Genomic DNA, 25,939 nt, shown 5'->3' on the forward strand with positions numbered 1-25,939 from the left:
CAGCTGGATTCTGGTTACATTGTGGTTCTAGCAGTGCAACTATATATTGTCATAAAAGCATTGATACTTGAACTTTTTCTGGTCATAAAGCTAGGGAGAGAAGAACATAAATGGAAACATTTTATTGGGGGGAACAAATATAAAGATAAATAGGTTTGTGGAAGGGCTGCCGTTACCATGCTTACGGGCGTTACTCCACAGAATATAAATGAAGTCTTTGGGTGAAATAGTAAACTAAAGATTCATTCCTCTTTTCAAAACCAGCTTGACTAGAGGAGATTTATTTGTTGGTATTTAATCTAATTCATTAGCAGATTTTTAGGGGGGTAAATCTTTTAGTGAGCTTTCTGCATATCTTCTGATTTTCTGCATAATAATTTTGCTTCTCATCTTGCAACTTCCTTTTTATAGTGGATGGTGGAAATTTTGCCTTTGATTTGATATTCTGTAATTTAAAGGCAGCAATAATGCAATATACTTTTGTAAATGGAAAGGATAAAAATGTGAAAAGCTTTACATTTTTCTTAAGGCTTTGTTTCTGTAAACAGGTCTTCCTGAAATTTGTATCTCGTTCTTAGAGAAATGCTTGAAGCAAGGATATATCAAACATAAGCCTGATCAACTGACTGTAAATCAGTATGAACCTGGACAAGGTAAATTTATTTGTCTTTTAAAAAATGTTGAGCTCTTTAGCTTAACTGAAATAAAGAAGAGAATAGCTTCTGTTGGGACAGTATTTAAGCACTTGCTTAATGCATTTCCTATGTGACTAGAAATATGTTTAGTCAAAATTAATGTCTTCACACTGGTTTTTGAACCCTATTTAGAAATGTAAGTTTTTGTATGACTGATACAGATGTTGATGGTGTTCCAAAGTGCAAGTTTATAATATGGAAACACAGCATAAAAGGTTACAGGAATAAATAATGGTGTTTGGTTTTGCACTCAAGTGTAGTTTTTCATTTGCTTCCAGAGCCTCTCCTTGCACCCTGTGCTGTGCATACAGCCTCCAGAAAACATCTCCTGCTGTTTGTATGTGTGATATAATGTTAGTATGTGTGATAGAGGCTCTTAAATATGCTGCAAGAAGAATTCTCTTATCTTGGAAATAAGAAATTACTCTTTCTGTAATCTTTCACACTCTAAAGATACATTTGCTTCTAATCGTGCCTGTAGGGGATAAATCGTATGCTGTGCTTTTTCATCAAGGTCAGTCATCAAGGCTAACTATCTAGCTTCCTTTCTAGAATGGCTATCTAATTTGTCCTTAGAAAAAAGGGACAGCAACTTTTCTTTCAGATTCAATGTCTGACAGCTAATTTGGTGTCTGCCAAACAGGGGCCTGAAAATCTGATGCCGTTTGTTTATGTATCTGACAATCTGTTAAGTTGATACAGTTGTGTACTTCTGGTTGGGATTTGAGATTAGGTGAATTGATTTCTATCAAGAATAAAAACAGTGTTTTAAAATGAAAACAAAAGAAAATACCCTTTCTTAAGTGCAAATTGCTTGGGTGCAAGTGAACATAGAGTGCAGCCAGGTACCTTTAGTATCTGTGTTATGAGCCACGTTCTGTCACTGAACATTCAGATTGAGATTTTAAAAAGTGACTGATGACTTTGAGAAAAGCTGGATGGGCCACATGTGAGACACCCTAAATGAATCCCTTTTTGAGGCTGCTTTCTTCAGGATCCTCATAGCGTTTGAAGTTGGAGATTTATATTTGTTGTTATGTTACCATCCATTTATGAATGCTTAAGTGACTGTCTTGCAATGTGCTGCATATGTGGTGTGTGGACAGCAGGTAGGTCAGAGTGGTCTTTGTTGAATTGTTGAGGTGATGCTGAAATGAGAGGTCAAGGTTCTCTGTTGCACAGTGAATTGTGCTGATGTCAGTGCGCATCTGAAGACGGAGCTGCAGTGCTTCACACTGAAGCAAATTTACAAGCCAGCACCAAAAGATAGTGGTCAGACTTGAAAAGCAAGGATGCTTTTTTTTTATTAGTGTAGAAGTTGGCCTCATAAAACATTTGTATTGCTTTTACTAAGAATAATGGCATTCACTGTACTTATATCTGAAAGTAAAGTGTGGCATATTCATAAGGAAGGATGTTTTATAAAGCCGACTGACTCTGTTAGGAAAGAATGTTTTCAATCAAGATATTTGGTTGTGTCCAAAGTGAATGTCAGTAGAGTTTTTAATGAGTGAGCCTAACTGTATTTTCTTAAACCAAGTAGGAATCACTTGTTATCTGTCTGATGAAAGAAGGTCCAGTTGCAGTTCTCCTAAGCTGTCTGCAGGCTTTAATTCTCTGCTGGCTGCAGTTCCCCATCTTGTGGTGAGATCTTGTTGAGGCTTGCACAACATTTTTTCAGCACTTTTGTGTTAAAATGTGACTCAGGCTCCAAGGAATGCCAGTTTATTTGAAAAAGAAAGAGATTGCTGTCTGTTTGTAAATTCTGAAATGTGCATGATACATACTAATCCCTGGGTAATACCTCTATTGAGGTAACCCTAGCAATTGTGTGTAGATTTCTCCTGGGAACTATGAAGCAGAGGGACAGGGTTTGATTCTCATAATATCCATTTTTTGAAGTAGGTCCTAATTCTGAAGCTGAAACCTTTGCACAGTCATTCATCTAATGATACAAGGAGAATTTGGGGTGATTCCTTCTAGGGGAAGAGTCTGTGGGATAAATACACTAAATGATCTGAGGCCCAAAGACACCCAGTATAATATAACTGTTAGTTTAAAGCTGAGAAGAAAACATGATGATTTCAGGTGCTTGCTGCAGCAAGGAAAACATTAGGAGTCTTTAGAGGTTGAGCGAGGCCTTTGGGTGCTCTGAACTGTCTTTGAGATATTTCCATTGATTAGAGGAGAGACTTCAGTTAACTTACGTCTAATCTGGATGTGTAAATCAAATGGACTGATCCTGTCCTGAATTGTTTTGGAAGGCAAATCCCACCTTTATGATAAGTTTTGTTGTTTGGCCATGTATCCTGTCCTGTAAGGACATCCATACAGGTACCTTTCTGTTAATATAATGATTTTTTTTTTGTGTGCAGGAATTCCTCCTCATATTGATACGCATTCTGCTTTTGAAGATGAAATAATCTCTCTCAGTTTAGGATCTGAGGTAAACTTAATATTTGTATATACTTCGCTGTTTTATTGGGAAGTATCATTTTTCTATTCTTTAATACAACTTTAGTTTTCCATGATGTCTATTCACACTCATCTGAGTTTGATCTCAGGCATGCAAGGTACTGTGATATGCTAATTAAATAAACAACCTCGATGCATACCAGCAATAACTCATACCCTGTTTTAAAATTTTAGCATCCATTTCTCTGTTGACGTTCTTTCATTTTGTATTAATCTTGGTAAGTATATAGAATCATAGGATGCTTAGAGTTGGAAGGGACCTCTGAAGGCCATCTAGTCCAAGTCCCCTGCAATTAACAGGGATATAACTTTTGTTTGTTTCTACTTCTGTTTTTTTTTTCTTCTTATCTCCTGCTCCCTCTAGGTTGCAGTGTTTTACATACAGTTCCAGTAAGCTAATGTAGATGTATTACTTGTAGAGGATCCACTAAGAGCCTGAGTCCTGCTGAGCCAGTCACAGTGCAGGCAGAGGTAGGCTCTGATCTTGTGAGCTTTCAGTATATGCAGACAGTGCAGATAAGGAGTAGGAAGGGAAATGGAAGAACAGTGAAATACCACAAATCCATGGAATGTATCAAGAACAGGATTGAGAACAGACCATGTATCATCTCTCTTAGTGTTCTTACTTATACTCTAAATTAATCTGCCACACCTGTCCCCATCCCATTTTACATTTTTTTGTTGAAAGCTGCCAACCCTGTGTGATGATAATCTAATCTGCTGCTTCATTCTGGCAATGGTGTGGAGAGGACATAGACTTGTTTGTGTGTAAGGTTGTGTCTGTATAGCAACAGACAGTATTCTCATGTTGAAAAACAACTTTGATTATTGTTCTTGATTTGCCCTGCTCTTTAGGCAGAGAGACAGTCATGTCTGACTGTTTTTTGAGCACTGAGTCTCTAATCTGGGCTCTGATGTTGACTTCCTCTTTTCTTATGAGTTTTCTAGTGGACATAGAGCTCGTGGGACTAGGGATGAGTCTAAGGAAGAACAGCCTTCCCAGGAATGTGGGGCAGTGGCACCTCTGTGTTGGTTGACTGAAAGGAGGATGTCAGTGATGCCAGTCCTGTCATTCATATCATTAATGTATTTGTTCATCTAAGCCACAGTAACATCAAAAGAATCCAGATAGAGTAGGAATATCTGGAATTAGTTGTGATGATTTTATAAACAATGTCAGTAGAGTTTTCACTTATTTTGTTTTGGCATCTGCCAATTTAGACATGCCTTTCCCATGCTGCCTCTGTGCTTAGCCTTGTTTCTGATCTGTTCAACTGCAGTTTTATCTTTAACAGTGTCAGTACCTTTGTGCTAGGCAGCACACAAAAGCATTCATTCCTTTCATGCTATTTCTCTAGGGGAAAAGCTGTAATTGAACTTCTGTGTGTTCTATCAATCCTAAGTTTATTTTTTTTAATACATACTGAATATTCAGAGCAGTGCAGCAACAGCAGATGGTCCCACCTTGCATGGTTCCTATGTTGATCTTGTAATTAAAACTACATTGATGTTGCAGTAATTTCTCATACTTTTCTTACTCAGCCTGCAGCCCCTCACTTTCTTACCTTTTCCATTTCAATTAAAAAAATGGTTTGGATGTTCTGTTACTTCATTGGTGAGATACCATGATTATATTACAGCACATCTTTGAGGTAGCCAAAAGCACAGTGATTTTAATCACCTGAGAAAAGCAACCTTTTCTAGGAGCAGGATTGCCCGAAGGATTATGGTGTTATTAAAAAATAAAAGTAAAAGGAATGTATGTATTTCAGTCAGGGCAACAGCTTGACTTTGACCATTTATAGACATTTCAGACATTGGCATTGGACACAGTCTGTTAGATAGTTCCCAAGTTTTAGCTCCTTTTCCTGATGGGCTATAAATGCTCTATTCAGATTCGAGCAATCAAAGCACATGTGAAGTAAAGCAAACCAGTGGCACATAAAATGCCTTGTTATTTGATGCCTTTGCTTTCTGGTACTTTTATAACATTTGCCATTTCTTTAATGTATTTTTGTGCACTAAAATACTTTTCATCTGATTTTTAAAATGTAATTAGCAGATATAATAATAATACATGCTTTAGTTATTTTAGGAATTCATTTTTAGGCCCACCTTTATTCCCATTGCATATGACAAAACTTTTACACTCTGATAATAAATAATTAATGTCTTGTGTTTTCTGTGTGCCCACATTTAAATAAGAAGTGGACCCTGCTGTCCAAGTGGTTGTATAACCTATTTCTGAAGTTGGCTAATGTGATACCAAAAAAAAAAAACAACCACCAACCAAACAACAAACAAACAAAAAACTCAAAAAACCAGAAAGCTTTATACGGTTTATTCTTAAGTGAAGTTATGGAAGAAGCTTTTCTTCTTGTTTGTCTGCTTGTCCTTCAGTATCTGACTTAGGCAGGTTCTAAACATAATATGTGAAGTAAATGCCTTGGCATGTGAAAAAGGAGTCTGTGGCAGACCAGTGAACTAAACACAAGTACTATCTTAGTCTAGTGCCTTAGCAATCAGTGTAGGTTTAGAGACTTCTTATGATATCTTCACAGAATCCCAGGATTGTTTAGGTTGGAAAGGACCTCTTGAGAGTGTCCAAAGCCTTTCTCAAACAGGGTCAGCAAAGCAAGATGTCAAAGAGTGTGTCCAATTGTGTTTTGCATACCTTCTGCTGGGCAGTCTGTTCCAGTGTTTGACCTCCATCCCACAACTTACATGTGCTCAGATGGAATTTCATAGGTTTTAAATTGTGCCCATTCTCTCATTTTCTATCAGTGGGCCCTCTTAATTCCCTCCCATCAGGTATTTATATGCATAGATAAGTTCCCCCCAAGACTTTTCCAAGCTGAACAATCCTAGTTCTTTCAGCTTTTCCTCGTATGAAAGATACTTCTCAATCATCTTCATAGCCCTGCACTGCACTAGCTCTTATCTGTCCTGTAGAGGGGAGCCTAATCCATTCCTAGTACTCCACAGTACTCCAGATGCATCTTCACCAGTGTTTAGTTAAAGGTTCACTTCTCATGAGCTGCTGGTAGTTATGCAGCCCAGGAGGATGTTGGCCTTTTCTGCCACAAGAGTGCATTGCTGATTCACAGTCAAGTTGTTGTCCTCCAAGACCCTAGTGTCCTTTTTAGCAAAGTTGCTTTCTAGCTGATCAGCCTCCAGCATGTAACAATGTCTGGGGTTATTTCTAACCACGTGCAGGACATTTATTGAACTTTGGGGTTCCTGTCTACCCAGTTCTCCAGCCTATCCAGGTCCTTCTCAATAGCAGCCTTGATATATTGGTCAGTTTTGTATTATCCTTAAACTTGCAGGGGGATAACTTTTTTCCCATTGTCCAGATAATTAATGGAGGCATTAAACACCAGGCACAGTATCACACCTGGGTTACACCACTAGTGATGTCTCCTACTACCCTCTCTGTTGCTGCCATCGTCAACGATACCTTCTTGTATAAAACACTGTAGAAATTCAGTCTTTTCCTGTGGAGTATGGCTTTCTCTGGTAAGAAAGCACTTAATACTGTTCTGTTAGAGCATAATTTGTTTCTGCAAAATTAATTTGTGTTGAAGGAGTAGTTATTCCCGTGTAAATATATACTTCCTAAAATATGAATAATCTTGAATAAGGCACAATTGTTCTCAGCTCTGCTTTTTTTTTTTTTTTTTTTTTTGCATCAGATAACCTACAGCAAAGTTCTTATGTGAAAGGAGGCAGAAATGTAGGTGTGAGATTGTTTCCCATCTCCTTTATTTGTAACAACTTTCTCTATCAAGTGGCTCAATTTTATTCTAGTTGGTGCAATATGTTGTTCTAAGGAGTACATAAGATGGATTAAACTTGATTTGAAGGAAAAAGTCTCACTTTGGAATTCTTTCTAACTTACAAAAAACTACTAAGCAGTCTGAAGACAAAGCAGTGAGATGTGATGCATCTTGTCCTCTAGTATTCCAGGAAAGGTGACAATGTCAGGACAGGCTAATCACTTCTCATTTTTTTTTAACCTATTTCTTTGACGTTCATGGGAAACTGCAGAAGGTCCTGTGGGCTTCTAATTACATTTCCTACACCATCACATTCACCCTTTCTTTATATGAGCAGATACATTAAAAGTTCTAATGATACCAGTTTTTATGTTATGGAACTGAATACAGTTTTCTTGAATTCAGACATTGCCATAGTAGAAAAGAAAGGTAATGGTGTAAAATCAGTTCAGAGTGATTTTATTAAGTTTTAACAGTAAAGCATGTGTCCTTTGGTCCAGGAATTTGGACAGATAGTTCTTTCTGTTAAAAATTTTCTGAGTTGATTTGAGGTAGGTGTTGTTTTCAGTGTCTCCATTTGGTGTCTCTGAAGGTACATAATTTTACAATATTTCATCTTAGGAGCCTGGCCAATTTTGCAGCTGGAAAAATCCTAGTGAAAGCCTGTGTCAAATTTCCTTTAGCACACTTGAAGAAAGTGTTTGATCAACATTGAGATTTTTTTTTTTCCACTTTTCCGAATTTGCCATTTAACGTACTGTCATGTAAGCATTGATTCATTAGATTTTTGGAAATATGAAGGTAATGTTTCTATGATGAGCTATGTGTTACTATGAGAGTATGCAATCCAGAAAGAAATTCTCCCTTCCTGACAGCAGATCTTGCCCCCAGTAAATGTGTTACATCACAGTCTTCTTTCCTGTCAGCTCTGCCTCGTTCTGTCAGAAACTACTGAGGGACACCCTCTGTCCCCATGCCAGAAGGTGAAATGCCATCATAATCTTATCCAAAGATGTGTTACGTTGGCACCATGCTTTAGTTTCGGTATCCTGTTCTGTTTTCCCAATACCTATCCCTGATGTGAAAGTCCCAGGCTTCTCTCTTCTCCCTTAGTCAAGAAAGAAAAGCAGAAACTGCCTTACTCTGCTTCCATTCCCTAGCAGAGAGCTGGTATAAAGACACAGAACTGTTCTGATGCCTGGTGAGGCTCCTGGCCTAACTTCCGTGAAAGTGAAACCTCAGGGTTTTGGGTTGGACTTGTGGCTCAGGGTTAAATGGTGAGGTTGAGAGTGTGGATCATCCTTGACTTCTCTTCATCTGAACGTGTGTTCATCATGCTGTAGCCTGCAGATATTAAGGCCCTTGATCTATAAAGAAAAGTTGTTCTCTTAAGTCTTGACAGCAGAGCAATATTACAAAGAAATACTCCACTAGACTTTTTGAAATGTCTTTAAGCAGTGGTAGTCATAGAACTGATAGAAGGAGGTACCCTGCTATTACCCTTCTCTCAGGCTGGGAAATTGACTTTTTATTTCTGCCCTTTTGCCTTCTGATTTGTTAATCTGTATATAATCTGTCTTGGTTAACATACAGGAACCTGTTCCTGCTTTAGCAGCTAATAAACTGCTTGAGAGATTTTATCAGAACCCTTTAGAAAATGTAGATTATATTCAGCCACTGGAAGTTAGCAGCCATTTCATTTCTTGCACGAGGCCAGTTTTTGTAATTATATGTTAAGGTCAGTTGTTTTTGCCACTTAAGGTAAATACATCAGTCTTCATGGATGTGTTGCTGCTGCCTGTGTTTATATAAATACGTCCTGCATTTCTCTCCCTGTCTGTGCCGTACCATAGTGTACCGTTATTTGAATTGGATATAAGAAGCATTAAAAGCAAGGGGAGAGCCTGCAGCCCTTTTTGGGAATTTCTGTAATGGTCTTGCTGTATTTTCAGGGATATGTGAATATTCAGTAAATATACTACTCTGAACTTTTCTGTTCTGGATGTCGCCTCAGCTTTTCATTAGGTTACTGCTCACAGATATCAACACATCCTGCTGATGTTTTCATCTGCTCAGTTACTTTAAGTAAGCTCTTTAAAGCTCAATTTTCACGTACTTTTTTCAGAAGAAGGCTGTACTTAGCCCCACTCTCCTGTGACGGTGGTGGTTTGTAGGCTTATTCCTATTTTGGTTGAGGTAACAATAGCAAGACACCCCATGTGCAGCTAATGCAGACAAGCATTTGTTTCTTGAGTATTTAGGAATCTGCTAAACTTGGATTGCCCTGAGGTGGTACAAGAAGAGCACTCAGACACAATTACTCCAAGACAGTGATCTTCTCATTATTTCTCTAGAAGCTGTATGATAGTCATTTGCAGTGAAACAAGATAACAGCATGGAGATGACCCTTCCCCTTGGCTACATCAGAGGAACAAAATTGAAACTAAGCCATGAGGGAATCTTGCATTTCTGTAGAGCTGTTCCTCAGTATGCAAGACCTACTCACTCATAAATTAATTAAAATCCTGTGTCAGGCTGGAGGAGGAGCAGCTCTGGTTTCTTTCATATGGTCCATTATTTTGGTTGCTGAGAGAGGAAGGCAGACCTGCAACTCCTCCTGGTTCCTACCACTTTGCTTGCTTCTCACCCATGTAGTTGCTCTTTCTAGCATACTGCATTTTCTTTGAGTCATTGCTGTTGAGATGGGAATCTGGGAAGAATGTTCTTGTCCTGCTCTCCTCTTAGTAGCTGCATCAGCATTGTAGCAAACATGAACGTGAAAAACGGAGAAACAAAAGAAACTGCAGTTAGAATGAAATAATTTGAAAATAAAATCCACTCAATATTGCATGGAAAAAAGCATAGTTATGCTATGAGGAATGTTCCTGATTGTGAATTTTCTCACAATCACAACAAAATCCTACTGTAATTGAAACATTCAGGAATGCTTGAAGTATGCAACAGGGCTTGTGATTTTTCTGTCTGCAGTCCTAGTTGTTCAATAATAAAACTTCTGTGTAATTATTTCATCAACAGGTATTTTAACACCTGTTATCTCCAAGCTACTTCCTTTTCTGTGGTGTCATTATTTTGAGTGTGGAGGCAGCATCGTTTAATTCCCAGCTCTCAGACACATGACTGGCTTTACACTGGTGCACAGTTAGATTGAATTTATTAATTGATTCAAATGGCGCTGCTAAAAACTGTCTTGCAATTCCACAGATTTTTTCAGAGACTTCTCATTCATTTACATATCTTACAAAGTATGAAGTTAGGTAAAAATCTTGGGGAAAAAAAAAAGGATTTGATTGCAGCTCCTGATATTTTTTTACAAACTAAAATCTATTTTTTGTTCTTGCTTTGCTTCACTCCTCCCATGTACCTGCTGCTATGACACATGAACTAATCTGCAGTGGTGGGATAGATCAGCTATTTAAATATGAAATTACTGTTAATTCCCACGAAAAATGTAATCATTTTAATAGAAGTAATACACATTTAAGTTTACATTCCAATTAGTATTTTTGCAGCTGAATTTATTTTTGAGTCTAGTTTTTGGTTGTCATTCTTGGAATCCTATTCTGCTATATTTGCCTTTAGAAGCCCTTTTATTGCTGTTTTGTCTAGAATTACTTTTATTTATATCCTGATTTCAACTGGGACAGAGCTGATTTTCTTCATAGTATGGTGTGATCTGCTTTTTTGGCTTTAGGAGAAAAACAATTTTGATAGCATAGTGATGTTTTTGCTGAGCAATTCTGTACAGAGCCAAAAGTGTTTCTGCTTCTTGTACTGTCCTGGCAGCCAGCAGGCATGGGGACACAAGGAGCTGGAAGGGACAAAACCAGGGCAGCTGACCTAACCTGGCCAAAGGGATGTTCCATTCCATATGGTGTCACAGGGGAAAAAACTATAAAACTGGGGGGAATTAACTGGGGGGCTGCTGCTTGGGATCTGTCTGGGCATTAGTTAGCAGGTGGTGAGCAGTTGCTTTTGTACATCGCTTGTTTTGTAACTATATACACATGTATTCTCATCCTTTTCTGTCTTAATAAATAGCTTTATCTCAACCTATAAGTTCTACCTTCTTTTTTTTCCTCAATTCTTTTCTCCATCCCACTGGGGAGGGGGAGATGAGTGAAAGGCTGTGTGATGTTCAGCTGTCTGCTGAGTTAGACCACGTTTTTGTATAAGGTTTTTAGTTTCTTCAAGAGACTTATCAGTGGAAGTCATTCCTATACCTCATGTTATTTTTAGAAGGTCAGTGCTTGGAAATGGAATCCTGGTGTCTGCCACAAATTAACAATGAACATACTGAACTCTAGGGCATTAAAAAGTCATTATCTTTAGCTGTTGTGTTCAGCCGTACTTCAGCTCTGGAACTCAATAAAGAAAGCTAATTTCATTAACCAGTGATGTCATCTCTATTGTTGCAGGAGCCTATTTAAAGACTGCCAATTTTCATGTAGAAATAGTAAGTAGTAATATCAGACACAAGTAGTACATAACCAAGGAAACAAAGTTAACGTGTTAAGCTCCTGCTGTGGTGTATTTATTGTCTCTCTTGGACATTGATAACATTAGAAAGCGTAGCAAATGGTGTCTGTAATCTGTCTGCCCTTCTGCTATCTTTACAAAGCTGAGCATCTTGCATAGCTGTGTTTAACATCTCTTCAGCTATGTGTAGTATTTTGGTAGCAGTTTCTCCACAGATCTTCTATTTTGGTGGAATTGACTCTGAAAAATTTCTCTGAGGAACTAATTTGGGACATTTAAAGATGTGCAGCAACCAGAGCTATCAAACTTGATAATAATGTACTTGACAGAAAGGTTCTGAATGAAGGCAGGGAGAGCTGTGCTCTTAGGGAGGCAGAAAGTGGGCAGTGCAGAGGGGATGCAGGGAAAGCACTCTCTATTTGCTGGGGCTGTAGGACAGTGGTGGGAGTGAAGCAAGGTTGATGACACAGGTGAAGGCAGGGACAACTGAATGTTTCACAGTTCCTTGTGCCTTATGGTGCTATTGCTCCTCCTCCTTTACAGCTTACATCTCTCTGCAGTGCATGCGCATGTAAGCTATAATGGTAGATGCATGGCCAGATGCTGATGCCCTGGTAGAGCCCTTGTATATAACTTTCAGTTGCAGTATGTGAACACGATTGCTGAGCAGAGTGTAAGGAAAAAAAAATGTAACTTGTGGTGAAAATTAGCAGTGCTGTAATACCACCTATCTGAAACGTGCTTTTCTTCTGTTTATTTTACCTACTTTAAAATCATGTATATGTTTCAAATGTGTGGTGCTTTTATAGTAGAATCACAGAATGGCTTGGGGTTGGAAGGGACCTCAAATATGGCCTAGTTCCAGCCACCCTGCCATGAGCAGAGTTGCCACCTACTAAATCGAGCATTGGATCAGACTGACCAGGGCCCCATCCAACCTGGCCTTGAGCACCTCCAGGGAAGGGGCACCCACAGCTCACTGGGCAGCTGTGCCAGTCTCATTGCCCTCCGAGAAGGAATTTCTTCCTTAAAGTTATTCTAAATCTACTGTCTTCTAGTTTAAAACCATTACCCCTTGTCGTACTGCTAAACACCCTGGTAAAATAATCTGCGATCTTCCTTGTAGGCCTCCTTTAAGAACTGGAAGGCCACAATAACATCTGCTTGAATCTTCTTCCCATCTCTTTTATGTAAGAAAATACAACAATTGTGTGAATTTATAAGGCAAATTTTTGTTGTAAAATTATTTTAAAGAAGCCTTTCATTAATATGCTGTGTTTTGAATTGTGCTTTATGACCCTAGGAGACATCATTTACCAATAAGATAAGTTTCATTATGTTTTTTTCAACTCTCTGCTTTTGTCTAATGAATGACTTGTATTATAAAATATATGTATTATTATATATATGACTTCCTATGTATTTAAGCCATTTTTGTGAATTCATGTCCAGATTCTTGTGCTGTAGTAGATTTCAGTTCTACAGTGAAAACAGAGAGGATTAAGAAACAGGCCATATGGTGGTTTCTGTAGCAATCTTGAAAACTGTGTCTCCTCAACTCTTGTTGAGGTGTGATGCAATAATTAGTTTGGAAGGGCAGAATTTGGATATCTTATATTCTCCCAATTCTTTGTTATGATCACGTCTGAGACAGTTGTTAGATGGATTCATGGGAAAATCTAGCTGACTTTTCTTTCTGTCTTAGGGTGAGTAGATTCACCATTTCATCTTGTTGAACTAGAGAAATTTGGCACTGGACTATTTATATAACTACTTACTCAATACATAGTGGGCAGGATTATGGTAATAATAGTGCAGGAAGAAGTTTTTATTAAGGCATGACAGATTTAGACAGATATGAGTCATCTACTGAATCTACACTGTTAATTGCTGTATTTAATAATGTGTTGTCAGTGGCATTTGGTCCAGGATTAAGACACTTAAATTTGAGTGTTTGCAAGCAGGTGTGTACTTGTGCACTTCATGCTTGAGCTCCACTGTTATCAAAGGGGATTAGGCCTGTCCACCCAGGGAAGTGATTCAGTTTTGCTATTGAGGATCTGATTTCACAGGATCCATTGCCCCTGTGGGATTTTGAACATCAGCATTAAAAACTATGGGCAAATGTAGTTGTCTTAATCTTGAACTGAATCCCAACCTATTATTTACTCAATGGTACTTCCTGTAACATGACATTACAAGCAGAAAACTCAGACCTGCAGTTGAGAGTAGGTTTGATGAACAGCTCTGAAGATATTGGAGAGTAAGGGAAGATGATTTTCAGTGGTAGAGGATGATGAATATGCAGTACGTTTTATCCATACTGCAAAAAATCCTGAACTTGTAAGGATTTGGACTATCATATGATGCCTATTGAGTCCACACTAGTATGATATGTGAGTACTACCCTGAATTTAAGTGTTACAGGTTCTCTTTCCTGGAATTGACTCCCTCATGGCTGTAGGCGTTTCCCACATTTGGCAGTATTTTTTTTTTTTTTTACACAGCCAAAGACTGATTATTATTTCTGTTATGTGGAGACCCTGTTCACAATTCCTCACACTCTTCTGCTCCAGAAAGCTTGCAGTTCAGGATTATAGTGACAGCATGATAAATATACAGGTGGGGTTGCATGGGAGCAAGATTAGGTGTGAAGAGTTCTGCTACATGCATTTATAACCTTAGTAATATGGAAATGGCTGATTACAATGTGTTTCCATAGGATTATAAGTGATCAGATATATATTTTCTAATCGATAATCTGTTTGAGCCCTTTAATACTTCCTTTTCTACTGAGATAATGATAATGTCTATTGAGATATTTCAGGTTTTGGTACACATGGAAAATATTACAGATGTGCCAAGGCCGTGTGTATGCAGATGTATACATTAGAGTCCTGTGTCATCATACTTGGATATGAAATTGCATTCATTACACAGCAGCTGTCTGTGTTGAAAGGACTTGTTCAGTGGTTCTTTGGCAGACGTTTGGTACAGCGTTAAACATGTAAATAAGGAGTATTTGCTTTCAGGACATGGCATAATGCATAAAGTACAGGTCTGGGGATATCTAGTTGAAGACACAAAACTGCTTTCTTGTGTCATATGGGCATTATATCTTGAACAAATTTAGCTCTCTGGAAACCACCAGGATCGGGGTTTTGGCTTTTTAGTATGAGTGCTCTTGTTCTCTCTCATTGAATTATTCTCTGCTATAGGGCAAGCAATACAAATCTTTCAATATCAGGAAAAGAAAATGAGAAATGTTTTACGTGTGGGACATGCTCTGCCCTTGTGTAGGTGGGTGCTGATCCCTGTATGTCTGTGCAGTACCAATGTAGATGTGAAGATGTGAGGGAAGGCATATGACTAAAAGAAATGGAAAGTATTTCAGAGAAGTCAATAAAAGAAATGAAATGAAGGTAAACAGTAATAGCCTCTTGCTTTTTGTGGCCCAAATGAATTCAAGCTAAGAGCTAGGGAGGCAATTTATTAAAGACTGTGAACTTGACTGAGTTCTTGTCTTGGGATTCATAAAAGGGCATCATAGTGGGTGAAAAACTTCTAATAACTTGTGGTTAGTGAACTTCAAGAGATCCATCCCTATGTACAAAAGGAGAGTGGTATATATTCCAGCTGGCTGTGACAAAGCCTGCAGAGCAGTGGAATGGCCTGTATCCAACAGGAATTAACACGGAAATTGCAAGTTTTTTTTCTTCGTGAGCACTACCTGCACTTGTAAGCAGAATACCGACAACAAGAGATTTTTGATGGTGGAGTTAGTGGCATAAAATCATAAAACAGTTTGGATTGGAAAGGGCCATTGGAAATGCACCTCCTGAGGTGCATTTCTCGATAGAACAGGTTGCTGTCCAACCCGACATCAAACGCTTCCAGGGAGTGGACATGCATAGTAGCTAGGAGGAGTACTGGTATCCTGCTCAGTGGATAGAATCTTCTTGTATTTATCAGGAAAGTTAATAGCAAGACAAGACCTCAGAGAGAAAATGAATGAAGTACTCTCAGTTTTTTGAAATAATGAAGGTCTAGGGTATGTATACTTAAAATTAAGAGGAAGAAATACATAGCCATAGAGTGGCTTGAATTGGAAGGGACCTTAAAGTCCACCCAGTTCCAATCACCTGCCATGGGCTGATTGCCACCCACCAGAGCTGCATTCCAAATTGTACTTGTTTCAATCTACTTTTTCAAGTTCTAGTGTATGTTTCTTCTAAGGCAGTCTTTTATCATCAAATATAAACTGCATTAGCGACGAAGCTTGGAAAAACAGTACTGTTGTTCCACACTGTAGCAATGAAATCCTTGTTGAGACTGTCCTTATAGACCCATTGCATTATTTCTGTTGTGCCTTTAGATCATTACTTATTTGGTAGAACAGTCATTCACCTCCTGCACTTCCCTGAGGTACAGTACTTCTGCAATGAAAGGCAGTACAGACTTCTCATTCCCATAGGAGTCAAGAAAAGCACACTTTCTTTTCTTACATTTTTATGCTGAATTCTTTTCCTTTTTTTTTTTTTTTTTTTGCATTTAGCTATATTTTATGCCAGAGGAGCAATGTTTATGATGTGGATGTCACTTTGCTTTGTTGTTCAGCCCCTCTTGAAAGCTGTTTACTATGTCATGTGCTTCCTTGCTCCCTTGTCACTAGACATCATGACAAGATATTTAAATCTACGAGTAGGTATTATTTGCTGTTTGTGTTTCTTTCAAGTGTTTGGTATGTATATAGAAAGAGATGTATATAGACTTGTTTAATAGTACAGGGAAAAAAGTTGTGTGAGATCAAAGCATCAACTATTTTTATTTTTGAATCCTGGGTGATGCACTGTGAGCTAGCTGGAAATTTGATCTTTATTGACTCTGCCACCTAAGAGAAAAAGAGACAATAAGTTTTTAGGAAAAAAAAAAAAAAAAGTAATTGGAAATAACTGCTGTGGAGCAGAGCTGTCATGAAACGGATTGATTCAGCAGTGGCAGTTGCTTTATTGATTGTGAATCCTTAGTAAATTAAAAAGTGGACTGAATGCGTTAATCTTTTATGTGTGTGTGACAGTGACAGCTTAGAATGTTCTGCCAGGATAAAGATATAGGAGTGGGGGAATATTATCTGCTTCAGTAAGTAATAGGCTTTTCAGAGATAAGAACAAAGTTTTTCAAATACCCGTCTGGGTTAAATGTTCTCTACTGTACCATGGACAAAAAAATAAAAAATACTTTTGCTCAGTTTTTAAGCCTTTGGGTGCGGGTATTCTAGATAAAGAAATGAAACATTAATGTAGAAATCACATTAATTTTATTCAAATGTTCACAGTAGGTTCCTTAAATTTAATTATTTGTCTGATCTGCAGTGTCTAATTTGTTATTAGTAGGAAACAGCAAATTCTTAATATTGTCCAGCTGAGGATCTCTGTCTGCTTCATAAGCAAAAGTCAGTTTTGAATTTGGATTTTTGATTCTTCCCATTACTGCTAATCACTTAATGTCATTACTCATTTGCAAGTAAATTAATCCTTTATTTATATTTTGTCCCAAATCATCGCTGCTTGTTATAAGGGTGGCATTTGTTTAGAAGGGGAGCAGCCACACAGTGTGAGATAAGAACACAAACTTTTCTTCTACAGAAAAGTAAGGAGCAGGGACAGAGCTGGACTCTCTGCTGATGAGGACTGGGCTTGCCAGATACTATGTACAGTGTGTGATTTCCTGTATTTCAGCCTTAAATTCTGCACCAATGGAAATTCATTTCACCTATTTCTTGTTGGCTTATCATAGCCAATATTGAACCAAGAGCATGCACTGTCTTCTTTTATTATCCGTTTTTCTGCCACTTCTGCCTGAAAATTCAGTTGCAAGGGACTAATGTTTTTGCCTGTCATTTCCAATGTGCTCTCTGTTACAGGACACTCTGAACCTCTGCTAGTTTGGATGCACAGTAGTTTGCAGAGGCACTGTGGGAGCTTTACAGCTGGTAGGGGAAGAGAAATTGGAGGAAATGAGCAGCATAGATTTGGAAGAAATATTTGCTGCTTCTTTAAGCAGAGTCTCCAACTTGGTGTGTGGAGATATGAAGGAGGCCAAGGTTTCCTCCCATATGCTGGAGAGAGATGAGAACTGGAAGTGTAGGAGACCTCACAGAGCTGGGAATCAACTCCTAGAGAAAAGTATTGTTCCTGAATGTTATCTGCAAGAAGTAGGCTTTGTTGCTGCTGCTGCCCTAGAAAGAGGAACAGAGGGCCACCAGGAAGGAATTTGGGCAGTCTCATTTTCAGTTTGTTCTCGCCCATTTCTGAAGATCTCAGTCTCCTTTCACACCTGTCTCTCAACAGCAAAGGGACAGAGAGGCAGAAGAGCCTGAGATATCATTTCATGAATTTAATCCAGCCACTTTGCTCATCAATTCTTTTCTTTTCTTACTTTTCCTTTACTTGCTATTCTAGTTTAGTCATCCTCTGGTTTCTTTATCTTGCCAGACAGCTGCTGCTTCTGACAGAGGCTTGTGCTTAGCCATGTTTTGTGGCATGGGTTCCCCATCAGATCTGTGGAGCCACTGTTTTTTCTCCTTCCTCACCTTATGCTTCTTTGAGGATACCTGGAAGAAGTTATAATGTGCAAAAAAAAAAAAAAAAAAAAAAAAAGGAGTACATTATGAAATGGCTACAGTTCATTTATTTATGTAGCATTTGAGTATTTCATAATCATTAATTGGATGGACCTCATAGGTAGGCTGTATTTCTGTTCTCCCCTGAAGCTCTTTCCTTTTGTGTCCCACTGTTTGTCACATTCATTTCCTTCCTTAAATTTAGGTAGATCACCAAGAGTAAAAGCTCTTGCTGTTAGGTAGATGGTACTACAGCATTTTTTTTTCCTGAAAACATAAATGCCGTTGTATTTTCCTCCACTGCACACAGCAATAAATAGTAAATCCTGCAAAAGGTCTCACTTGTTCAATCTGTCTGGTAGGTTTTGTTGTTTTTTTGTTTGTTTTTGTGCTGAATGGATGATCATTGCACCATTGTTTCTGTGTTAAATGCATCTGTATGCAGAAGCAGAACTGCTTAATTTGTTTCGATCTGGTAAGGGTAGTAAATCTGCTTTTAAATCACACGCTTAGCAAGTAGGTTGCAATCAGGTGCTGCCGCTTCCATGGTGCTCGCTTTCCATTGTAGCTGGAACCACAACTTGAATGTTTTTTGGCCATTTTTCTTTTTTTTTTTTCTTTCTTTTTCTTGCTATGTCTTCCTTAAGCCATTTGGCTTGCTGAAAGAGCCTGATCCTTATTTTCTACAGAAAGACTTTCTCTCATTTGGGAGATGTAAAAGGATAACATTTGTAGCCCAAGCAGAATGTAGCACTGCCATCTGGGCTGTGAAATTGAATTGAAGCTGAAAGCATTACCTCAGTATATTGCTGTGGGTTAGAGGCCAGGTGGCAAATGAGAAAAGGCTGCTCTGGTAGTTGGCATGTTAGTCAGGATGTTGGGAGACTCCTCGTGCTGCAAACCTCTAAGAATCTAGGTGGGTTAGAAATGATTTATCCCTCCTAATACTGGTTATCTAAATGGTATGCATCTACTCTGAGTTAGTTGTTTCAGCTCACTGTGCTGTGAATAGATAGGCATTTCATCCCACATCAGTTAACTGCGTTATAGACTAGGATGAATCACTCTGTGGAGATGCTTGTCTCTCTCTGTGTAAACCTCACAAAAAGGCAGTAGTTGAATGCCTTAGCCCAGCTGTCTAACTAGGAGGTGCTTGAGTTATAGCAAATGATCCCTCTTTATGTAGTTGCATTTAGTTGAGTGAGAATCATTCCTTCCTATATCACAGGTACATAGATTTAACAGTGCTCCCATGTTGTTGTGAAGGAAGCTATTACTGCAGAAACAAAATGAACTATTTTGGTATTATAATTATTTATAATATTAAATATAAATGTGTGTGTGTATATATATATATATATATGAATGTGTTTATATATGCAGGTTTTGTGGTTGTGTCAGATTTTTGAACACACTGCTGAAAGGAAGAGATATTAAGAATGCAGTATAGAGACAAAGGCTTTTGCTTTCCTAGGAAATACACAGCTGCTTTGTGGCAATATCTTGATTAGCACACAGGTAGGACTTGAGAATGCCTAGCTAATATGTGATATTCTGTAAGTCATGTTCATTGGTGGCTGGTATTTTTTTTCCTTTTAGATTGTGATGGATTTCAAGCACCCTGATGGCCACACAGTGGCAGTTATGCTGCCTCGACGCAGCTTATTGGTGATGACTGGTGAATCCAGATACTTGTGGACACATGGGTATGTGTAAGAGCCCCTGTCTACTCATAACGAAGGAGAATGTATGTTGTTTATTTGCTTTGTCAACAGTATTCTGTATTGAAAATTACTCTGAAAGAAATCAATGAGGTTTTGAGATAATTAGACAAATTTCCTCCTTGTCCAGATGCTAATAAGATTACACTGGAAAATTTGGGATTTTAGTAAACTAGCTGTCAATCCCTGAGCTGCAGCTCTCACAAGTTGTTTTACTCAGAAGTCCCTTGCACTTTTCATAGAGTGAAAGTCCTGTAAAGTGGCAAGGAATTGATTATACTGGAATTAGCTTCATTTCTTTACCCTCTTTTCAGCCCACAGTTCTTCCTGCTGTATCACTGTTACAGTTGGACAAAATATTGTGGTGTTAGAATTGGAAAGAATATTGTAGAGAAATGAAAAGTAACAAACAGAGAAGGAATGCTCATCTATTTTTGAAGATTCAGGTTTGCGATGAAAGACTCCACAAAGGAGAGATCTCCAGAGAAGACTCTTGCCACAGTGGCAGTCAGTCCTTAAATGGGATCTAGGATGGGTGGAGCCTGGCTCCTTCCTGTCACGCAGCTGAATCGCTTTCACCTGTGCTCCCACAGCTGACCCAGTCCTTTCATCAGGTGGATCAGTCAGTGGTTCAGGCTGTGACTCAACAGTTCCCATGCTGTCACATATGCCAAAGCATTTGAAGAAGGGTTGGTTTAGGAGAGTGACTTCTCCTGCATAGAAGACTTCAGTGTCACAAAGGGGAGTGAGTTTTCCTGGGCTTCTTCCTGTTACTTTAGGACCATGTCAACTACTGATAAGACTGCTTTGTAGTGAACAGGTTTGGGATCCTGGAAAAGAGATTTCTTGAAATCTTGAGGCTTTGCTTATTGTACAGTTTAAATAAGATTTTTGAATCATGCATCACAGGGAAGTCCTTACAATAGGAGTGCTAACATCAAAAAGGCTAAAAACTTGGCAAGGTTTGAGTGACAGTAGTTTACTTCAGAAGAATATGTAAACCCTCCTATTGCACAGAAATGCCCTCGGTAAATGTTTCTTCCTTTGTTCAACCCAAAGAATCACTGATTACAGCAGTAAATTGGAGAGACTAATTACATTTTGTAAATAAAAGACCAAATTCTTTTATTGACAATTTTTCTGCCTTCTAATTTTACTGGTTATTTTGTATAGTGAAGAAGAGTGAATGGAACTCCCCAATGGCCTGTACATTGTTCATTTTTGTAGAGCACTTATACCACCTGTGTAGTTGCTCATTAAATTAAATAATTGTAAAAAGCAGCTGGTATTCCTGATGTGCATCATTCAAGAAGACTTTTGTTTTTTAGTGTACAAGACTAGAGATGGATCTCAGCATCCTAAGCTTCTTACTCAATTCTGTCAAATAGCGTCTGCCTTTTCTGGAAGGGTTATCTACCACTCTGAAAACAGTGTTCAGTTTTCACATAAATGACCTTGCTGGCCTGGAGTGGTGCAGGGGAGCAATCAGGTTGGCTTCAGCTGTGCCTGTCCCATTGGTCATGGTGTAGGGCAGGCTGAGGCCACGTGGGGACATCAGCCAGGGGTCCAAGCCTGGATCAGCAGGGCTATGGCCGTGCACAGACAGCGGTGACACACCTGGGCTGTGGGTTGGGCATGGTGCAGCAGGACAGCCTCCACTTAAAAGCAGCTCCTGGGGGATGGAGGGACAGCCCTCGCTGAGATTTCTGGCTTGCTTCACAAGAGCTTTCTCCAGGACCACTAGCTCTGCTCTTCCCAAGCTGGCCCTACACCCAGGCAGCCAAACCTGTGGGACTGGGACAGATAGTGCACACATTCTACTTGCAGTGATTGCCAGCCCATTCGGTTTGGAGTGGTATACCTCCACTGCCTATTAAGAACTAGACTGAGATCAGTGCTTAATTCACTTTTACCCTCAATGATGATTGTGTTTTGAAAACCAAGGATGCAAGCTATGTTTGTAATGAAGATCTCAAGTCCTTCTACTCATGTATTCCCATCCCCTCTCCTTGTTTGCTTTTCCTAAAAATAGCTTTTCTGTATGGTAAATGTTTTCAGAAGCAGTAGTTGGTCAACATACTCAACTAGGGTAAATTAGTATTGGGATTTCAGTATTTCAGAGTAGGAAATAGTTATTTGTCTTCCTTTTTCCAATTATATTCTTTATCTCTTAGGTACCTGTAGTTGCAACATCAGGTATTTCTCAGATCACATCTTCACTGTTGTACCTTGTTGGTAAATGGACATCTTCTGAAACTAAGGAGAACAGAGATAACAGTAGGATTGCAAAGCTTGCCAGTAAAGAGCAAGCTTGTCTTGATGTTAGTGAAATGTGCCGTTGCAATCAGTAAGATTGATCAAGCAGCAAGAAAGAATAGTTACTTCACTTGCATCAGAATGGTTTTAAGATCATTTGTGATGTCTTTTATCTATTCCTCAGATGTCAAACTAAAGAGCAAAAGGTTCATTTTTGGAATAATTCTGGAAATACTTCCGTTGTGTACATTTGGATGCCAAAAGAAATAGGGACTTCGTTCTAACAAGGTGTTCATGAAAAGCATTTTCATTCTATCATTTCTGATAATGTGTATCTGAAAGAAACATAAGGTTAAGAAATCATGAAGTAGACCAGAGGATATGTGCTTTTTATGTCTCATAGGTGAAAGTAAAACTACAGTTTTAATGATGAGTTTTATTTTTGGATGGGAAAACACTGTTCCTGATGCTGTTACAATAAAACAACTCTGTCCAACAAAAATGATAGTATTTTATTTCTGACATTGAGAATCTTATACTTAGAACACTAGATAAAAGGCTGAGCTTTCTTGTAACATGGACAAAAGGAGAATCGTGTAGGTTGAAAGGAACCTGGAAAAAAGGCTGTGTCTGAAAATATTCACTCCTAGTATGCACAGCTTATTGCTGCAAGTACAAATATGAGTTTATGTAAACAGTAAAGCCAGTAAAAAATCTACAAACTTTGGGCTTGAAGTTCAGCTGTCAGTGGAATCTTGACCATTATTAACTGATTATTTCATCATAGTTTCATTAGCTGAACAGGACAATTCTTGATTAGAACCCATCCTTCCCATAGCTGCCTCTAGGTGATTTCTATACCTGAGGCTGCTCTGTCGTCTTTGTGCAAGAACTACTCAGACAATCAATGTGCTGCTTTAAGACCTTCAAACAGGAGGGATCCACAGTCTTTCTCTGTGATTGGATTAAAGACCAATTTCCCTGACAAAAGGAATGACAAATAACAAGTACTGGCATGGCTGCTTTCTCATCATTCAGATCATTCTTTTGCTTGGTTAAGTACAGGCACTGATCAGCAGTTTTGTGTAACCCGCAGAAAGGTTCCACTGTGAACAAGGATTGTGACTGATGGCTCTGCTTTATTAAAAAATGTAAGAGACTTTTTTCCCCTCCCTTTTAGTTCAACCTATGAGGGTTAGAATCATAGAATCTTTTTTTACAGGTTAAACTCAGCTAACCAATATAGAAGCCACTTTTATATTGAGAGTTTGTCTTGTTGGGAATTGAGTACTTTGAAGTCAGCAGCTCCGAAGAGGCTTCACTGAGGCGACTGTTCCTTAGAGATGGCTTTTTTTTCTTTTCCTTGAGGAAATTTCTGCGTTAGTCTCCTTGAGAACTGAGTTCAGGAAATGTTTCAGTGTGACAGTAACAGTTTTGAAGTGCTAAACTATTTCCCTGAAGAGTTTCTATTTTGTTCCAAGAGTATCTACTTTGTCCCAATGTACAAGTGATGGGAAATCACATGTGGGTGCAGCTGCACCTCTTCTCTTGTATTGACTTTGCCATTTTATTTTCAGATTTTCTTCTTGTCAACTTTGGGAGAGATCCACTCCAAAGTAATTCAGAATTCTTGGTACCTTTTTGTAATGTAAATCTCTTCATAAACATATTAGAAATTTTTGTCACTCCCAGAAAAGATACTATCATTTTGAAGTTTATTCTTACAAAAGTTTTTTTTGTTTTCCATTGGGGTCTGTGGCAAATCCAGAAGTAACTGAAGAAACTCAGTTCCCACTTTGCTTGATTGCTAGTTTTTGGTCAAGAAAAAAAAAAATACATCTTGCTACTCCATGATGCAGATCTCCAATGCGCTCCAGACTTTGCATCTTCTCTAGTCAATAAATAGAAAAGCAATTTTGTTGTAAAGCAGAGTTCATTGAAAAGGCTTGTTTGTAACAAGAAACTTCAATCTGCAAGTTTAGAGCTGGTCGATACTATTCCTTTAAATCTGTAGCCACCATTTTCAGTAATGTATTTCATCTTTAAGAAGTATATTTCAGATTAAGTCCTAACAAAATAATCACGCTTACTGAGAGAAAGAAAGGAAGGGAAAGAAAATGTTATTCCTTTCAGCTAAATAACACGTTAATTAACATCATTAGTTTATGTGTCAGTACCTCTTTTCTCCTTTAAAACATAATAAGCTGGAAACAAAAGCTGTAGTACATTAAATAGTGTGTTGTAATCACACTTGTCGGTGTTTAAAAATTGCTGTCTTATAAAGATGAATGGTTGTTTTTTTTCTAATGCAAATTTAATCAATCTTTGATTTTATGTTACTTTGTTTTAGGATTACACCCAGAAAATATGATGTCATTCAAGCATCTGAACTTGGACAGAAAGTTGGAACAGTCACTGCTGATGTTAGAGATCTAACACTGAAACGAAGGGAAACAAGGACATCGTTTACATTTAGGAAAGTGAGGAGAAGCTCTTGCAATTGCAGTGAGTGTCTTGAGGTGCTTTTCCAGTCAAAATTGTTATTTCTGTATTATCAATATGTAAGCATTTTTTGAACAAAGTAGTTTGCCCTGTTAGTTAGTTTTGGCAGTCCTAGTAGCTATTTGTAAATAGTTCATGGTTAGCTGTACTGTATGGCTCGAATTGATTGCATCTACATGGCTGCTGGAGTTTCTCAGGGTAGCAAGACATTTGTGTAACACCAGAGTCAGGCAATTAATCTGGAATCCTGGGTTTTACTGGCACCTGGAATAATCAACTATAATAGAAGTAGCTACTATCTCTTAGGTTCTTATCAATTCTGGTTATTTTTCATTGGAGGAAAACTGTAGTTTTGTGAAAATAAGTATGTTGAGGGAAGGAAAAGCAATCAAATCTGTAATAATAGAGCCATGCTTATCTGCAGTGATAGAGCCTTAGGACAGTGCAGATGATAGTTGATAGATGACTCAATAGTTATGTGGAACTGAAATCCGTTTGTGTCCTGAGAACAGACCTGTCTTGATCACTTACAGATAGCCTCTATCTGACCACATGGTCAGACTGATTGTTATAAAATCATCAAATACATCTGCAGTTTGGTCCATGTTGCAGTTTTTGAAAGATGAAGGGGGGAATGAAGCATTTGTTGCATTTCAATATTTTACTTCTTGTTTTCTTTTACTTAAAGTGTTTATTCAGTATAGAATGACTTTGTTAACATTTTTTTCTTGTTTGTGTGTCTGATGCTGCATCTAGATTACCCATCTGTATGTGACAGCCAGAAAGGACAGCAAAGACAAGCAGAACCATCATTTCCACACAATGAGTTGGAGGCCTCAGAGCTGGAGCAGGAATATGTACACAAGGTGTATGAAGAGATTGCCACACACTTCAGTAGTACCAGGCACAGCCCGTGGCCCCGGGTTGTTGAGTTTCTCAGGTCGCTGCCAGAAGGGTCAATAGTTGCTGATGTTGGTTGTGGTAATGGGAAATATCTAGGCATCAACAGGGATTTGTACATGGTAAGTAGTAGCTACTGTCATTTGTTTTCATCAGTACCAGTTTTTATTGTGTCTTGCAGTTGTGGCATGTTGGAGCTTCAGCTGTGGGAAAAGTGCCAAGGGCAGGAAGCTGTTGCCTGATTGAAGATCAATTACCAATTATGTTAGGCTTCCACATTCATTTGCTATGTGTAGTAACCTTTTTCTCAAAGCCATTTTTGCTTTGCAAGTCACACTATATACATAAAAAAGGAGTAATGGGTGCATGGGATTGAATAATTGTAATGGATCCTTTTGCCTTTTTTGCTAGTATTGTAGAGTAAGATTATTAAAAGAGAAAGTAGAGCAGTTTGAATTTTTCCAACAGGTATGTGATTTGGCTGGTGGATGG

At 38.4% G+C, this 25,939-nt stretch overlaps 1 protein-coding gene across 3 annotated transcripts in view; it reads left to right on the plus strand.

The window, feature by feature from the left end:
- Positions 1-25,939, plus strand: part of ALKBH8 (alkB homolog 8, tRNA methyltransferase) — a 44,882-nt gene that overhangs the window by 10,116 nt on the left and 8,827 nt on the right. For all 3 annotated transcript variants that reach the window (XM_085216265.1, XM_085216263.1, XM_085216264.1), the window contains exons 6-10: positions 549-653; positions 3,071-3,141; positions 19,668-19,774; positions 24,396-24,550; positions 25,304-25,569. In XM_085216265.1, coding sequence (XP_085072391.1) covers positions 549-653; positions 3,071-3,141; positions 19,668-19,774; positions 24,396-24,550; positions 25,304-25,569 — 704 coding nt within the window. The remainder of the gene's footprint in view (positions 1-548; positions 654-3,070; positions 3,142-19,667; positions 19,775-24,395; positions 24,551-25,303; positions 25,570-25,939) is intronic.

Source organism: Meleagris gallopavo, chromosome 1 (genome assembly GCF_905368555.1).
Source record: "Meleagris gallopavo chromosome 1, MGAL_WU_HG_1.1, whole genome shotgun sequence".
Lineage (NCBI taxonomy): Eukaryota > Metazoa > Chordata > Aves > Galliformes > Phasianidae > Meleagris > Meleagris gallopavo.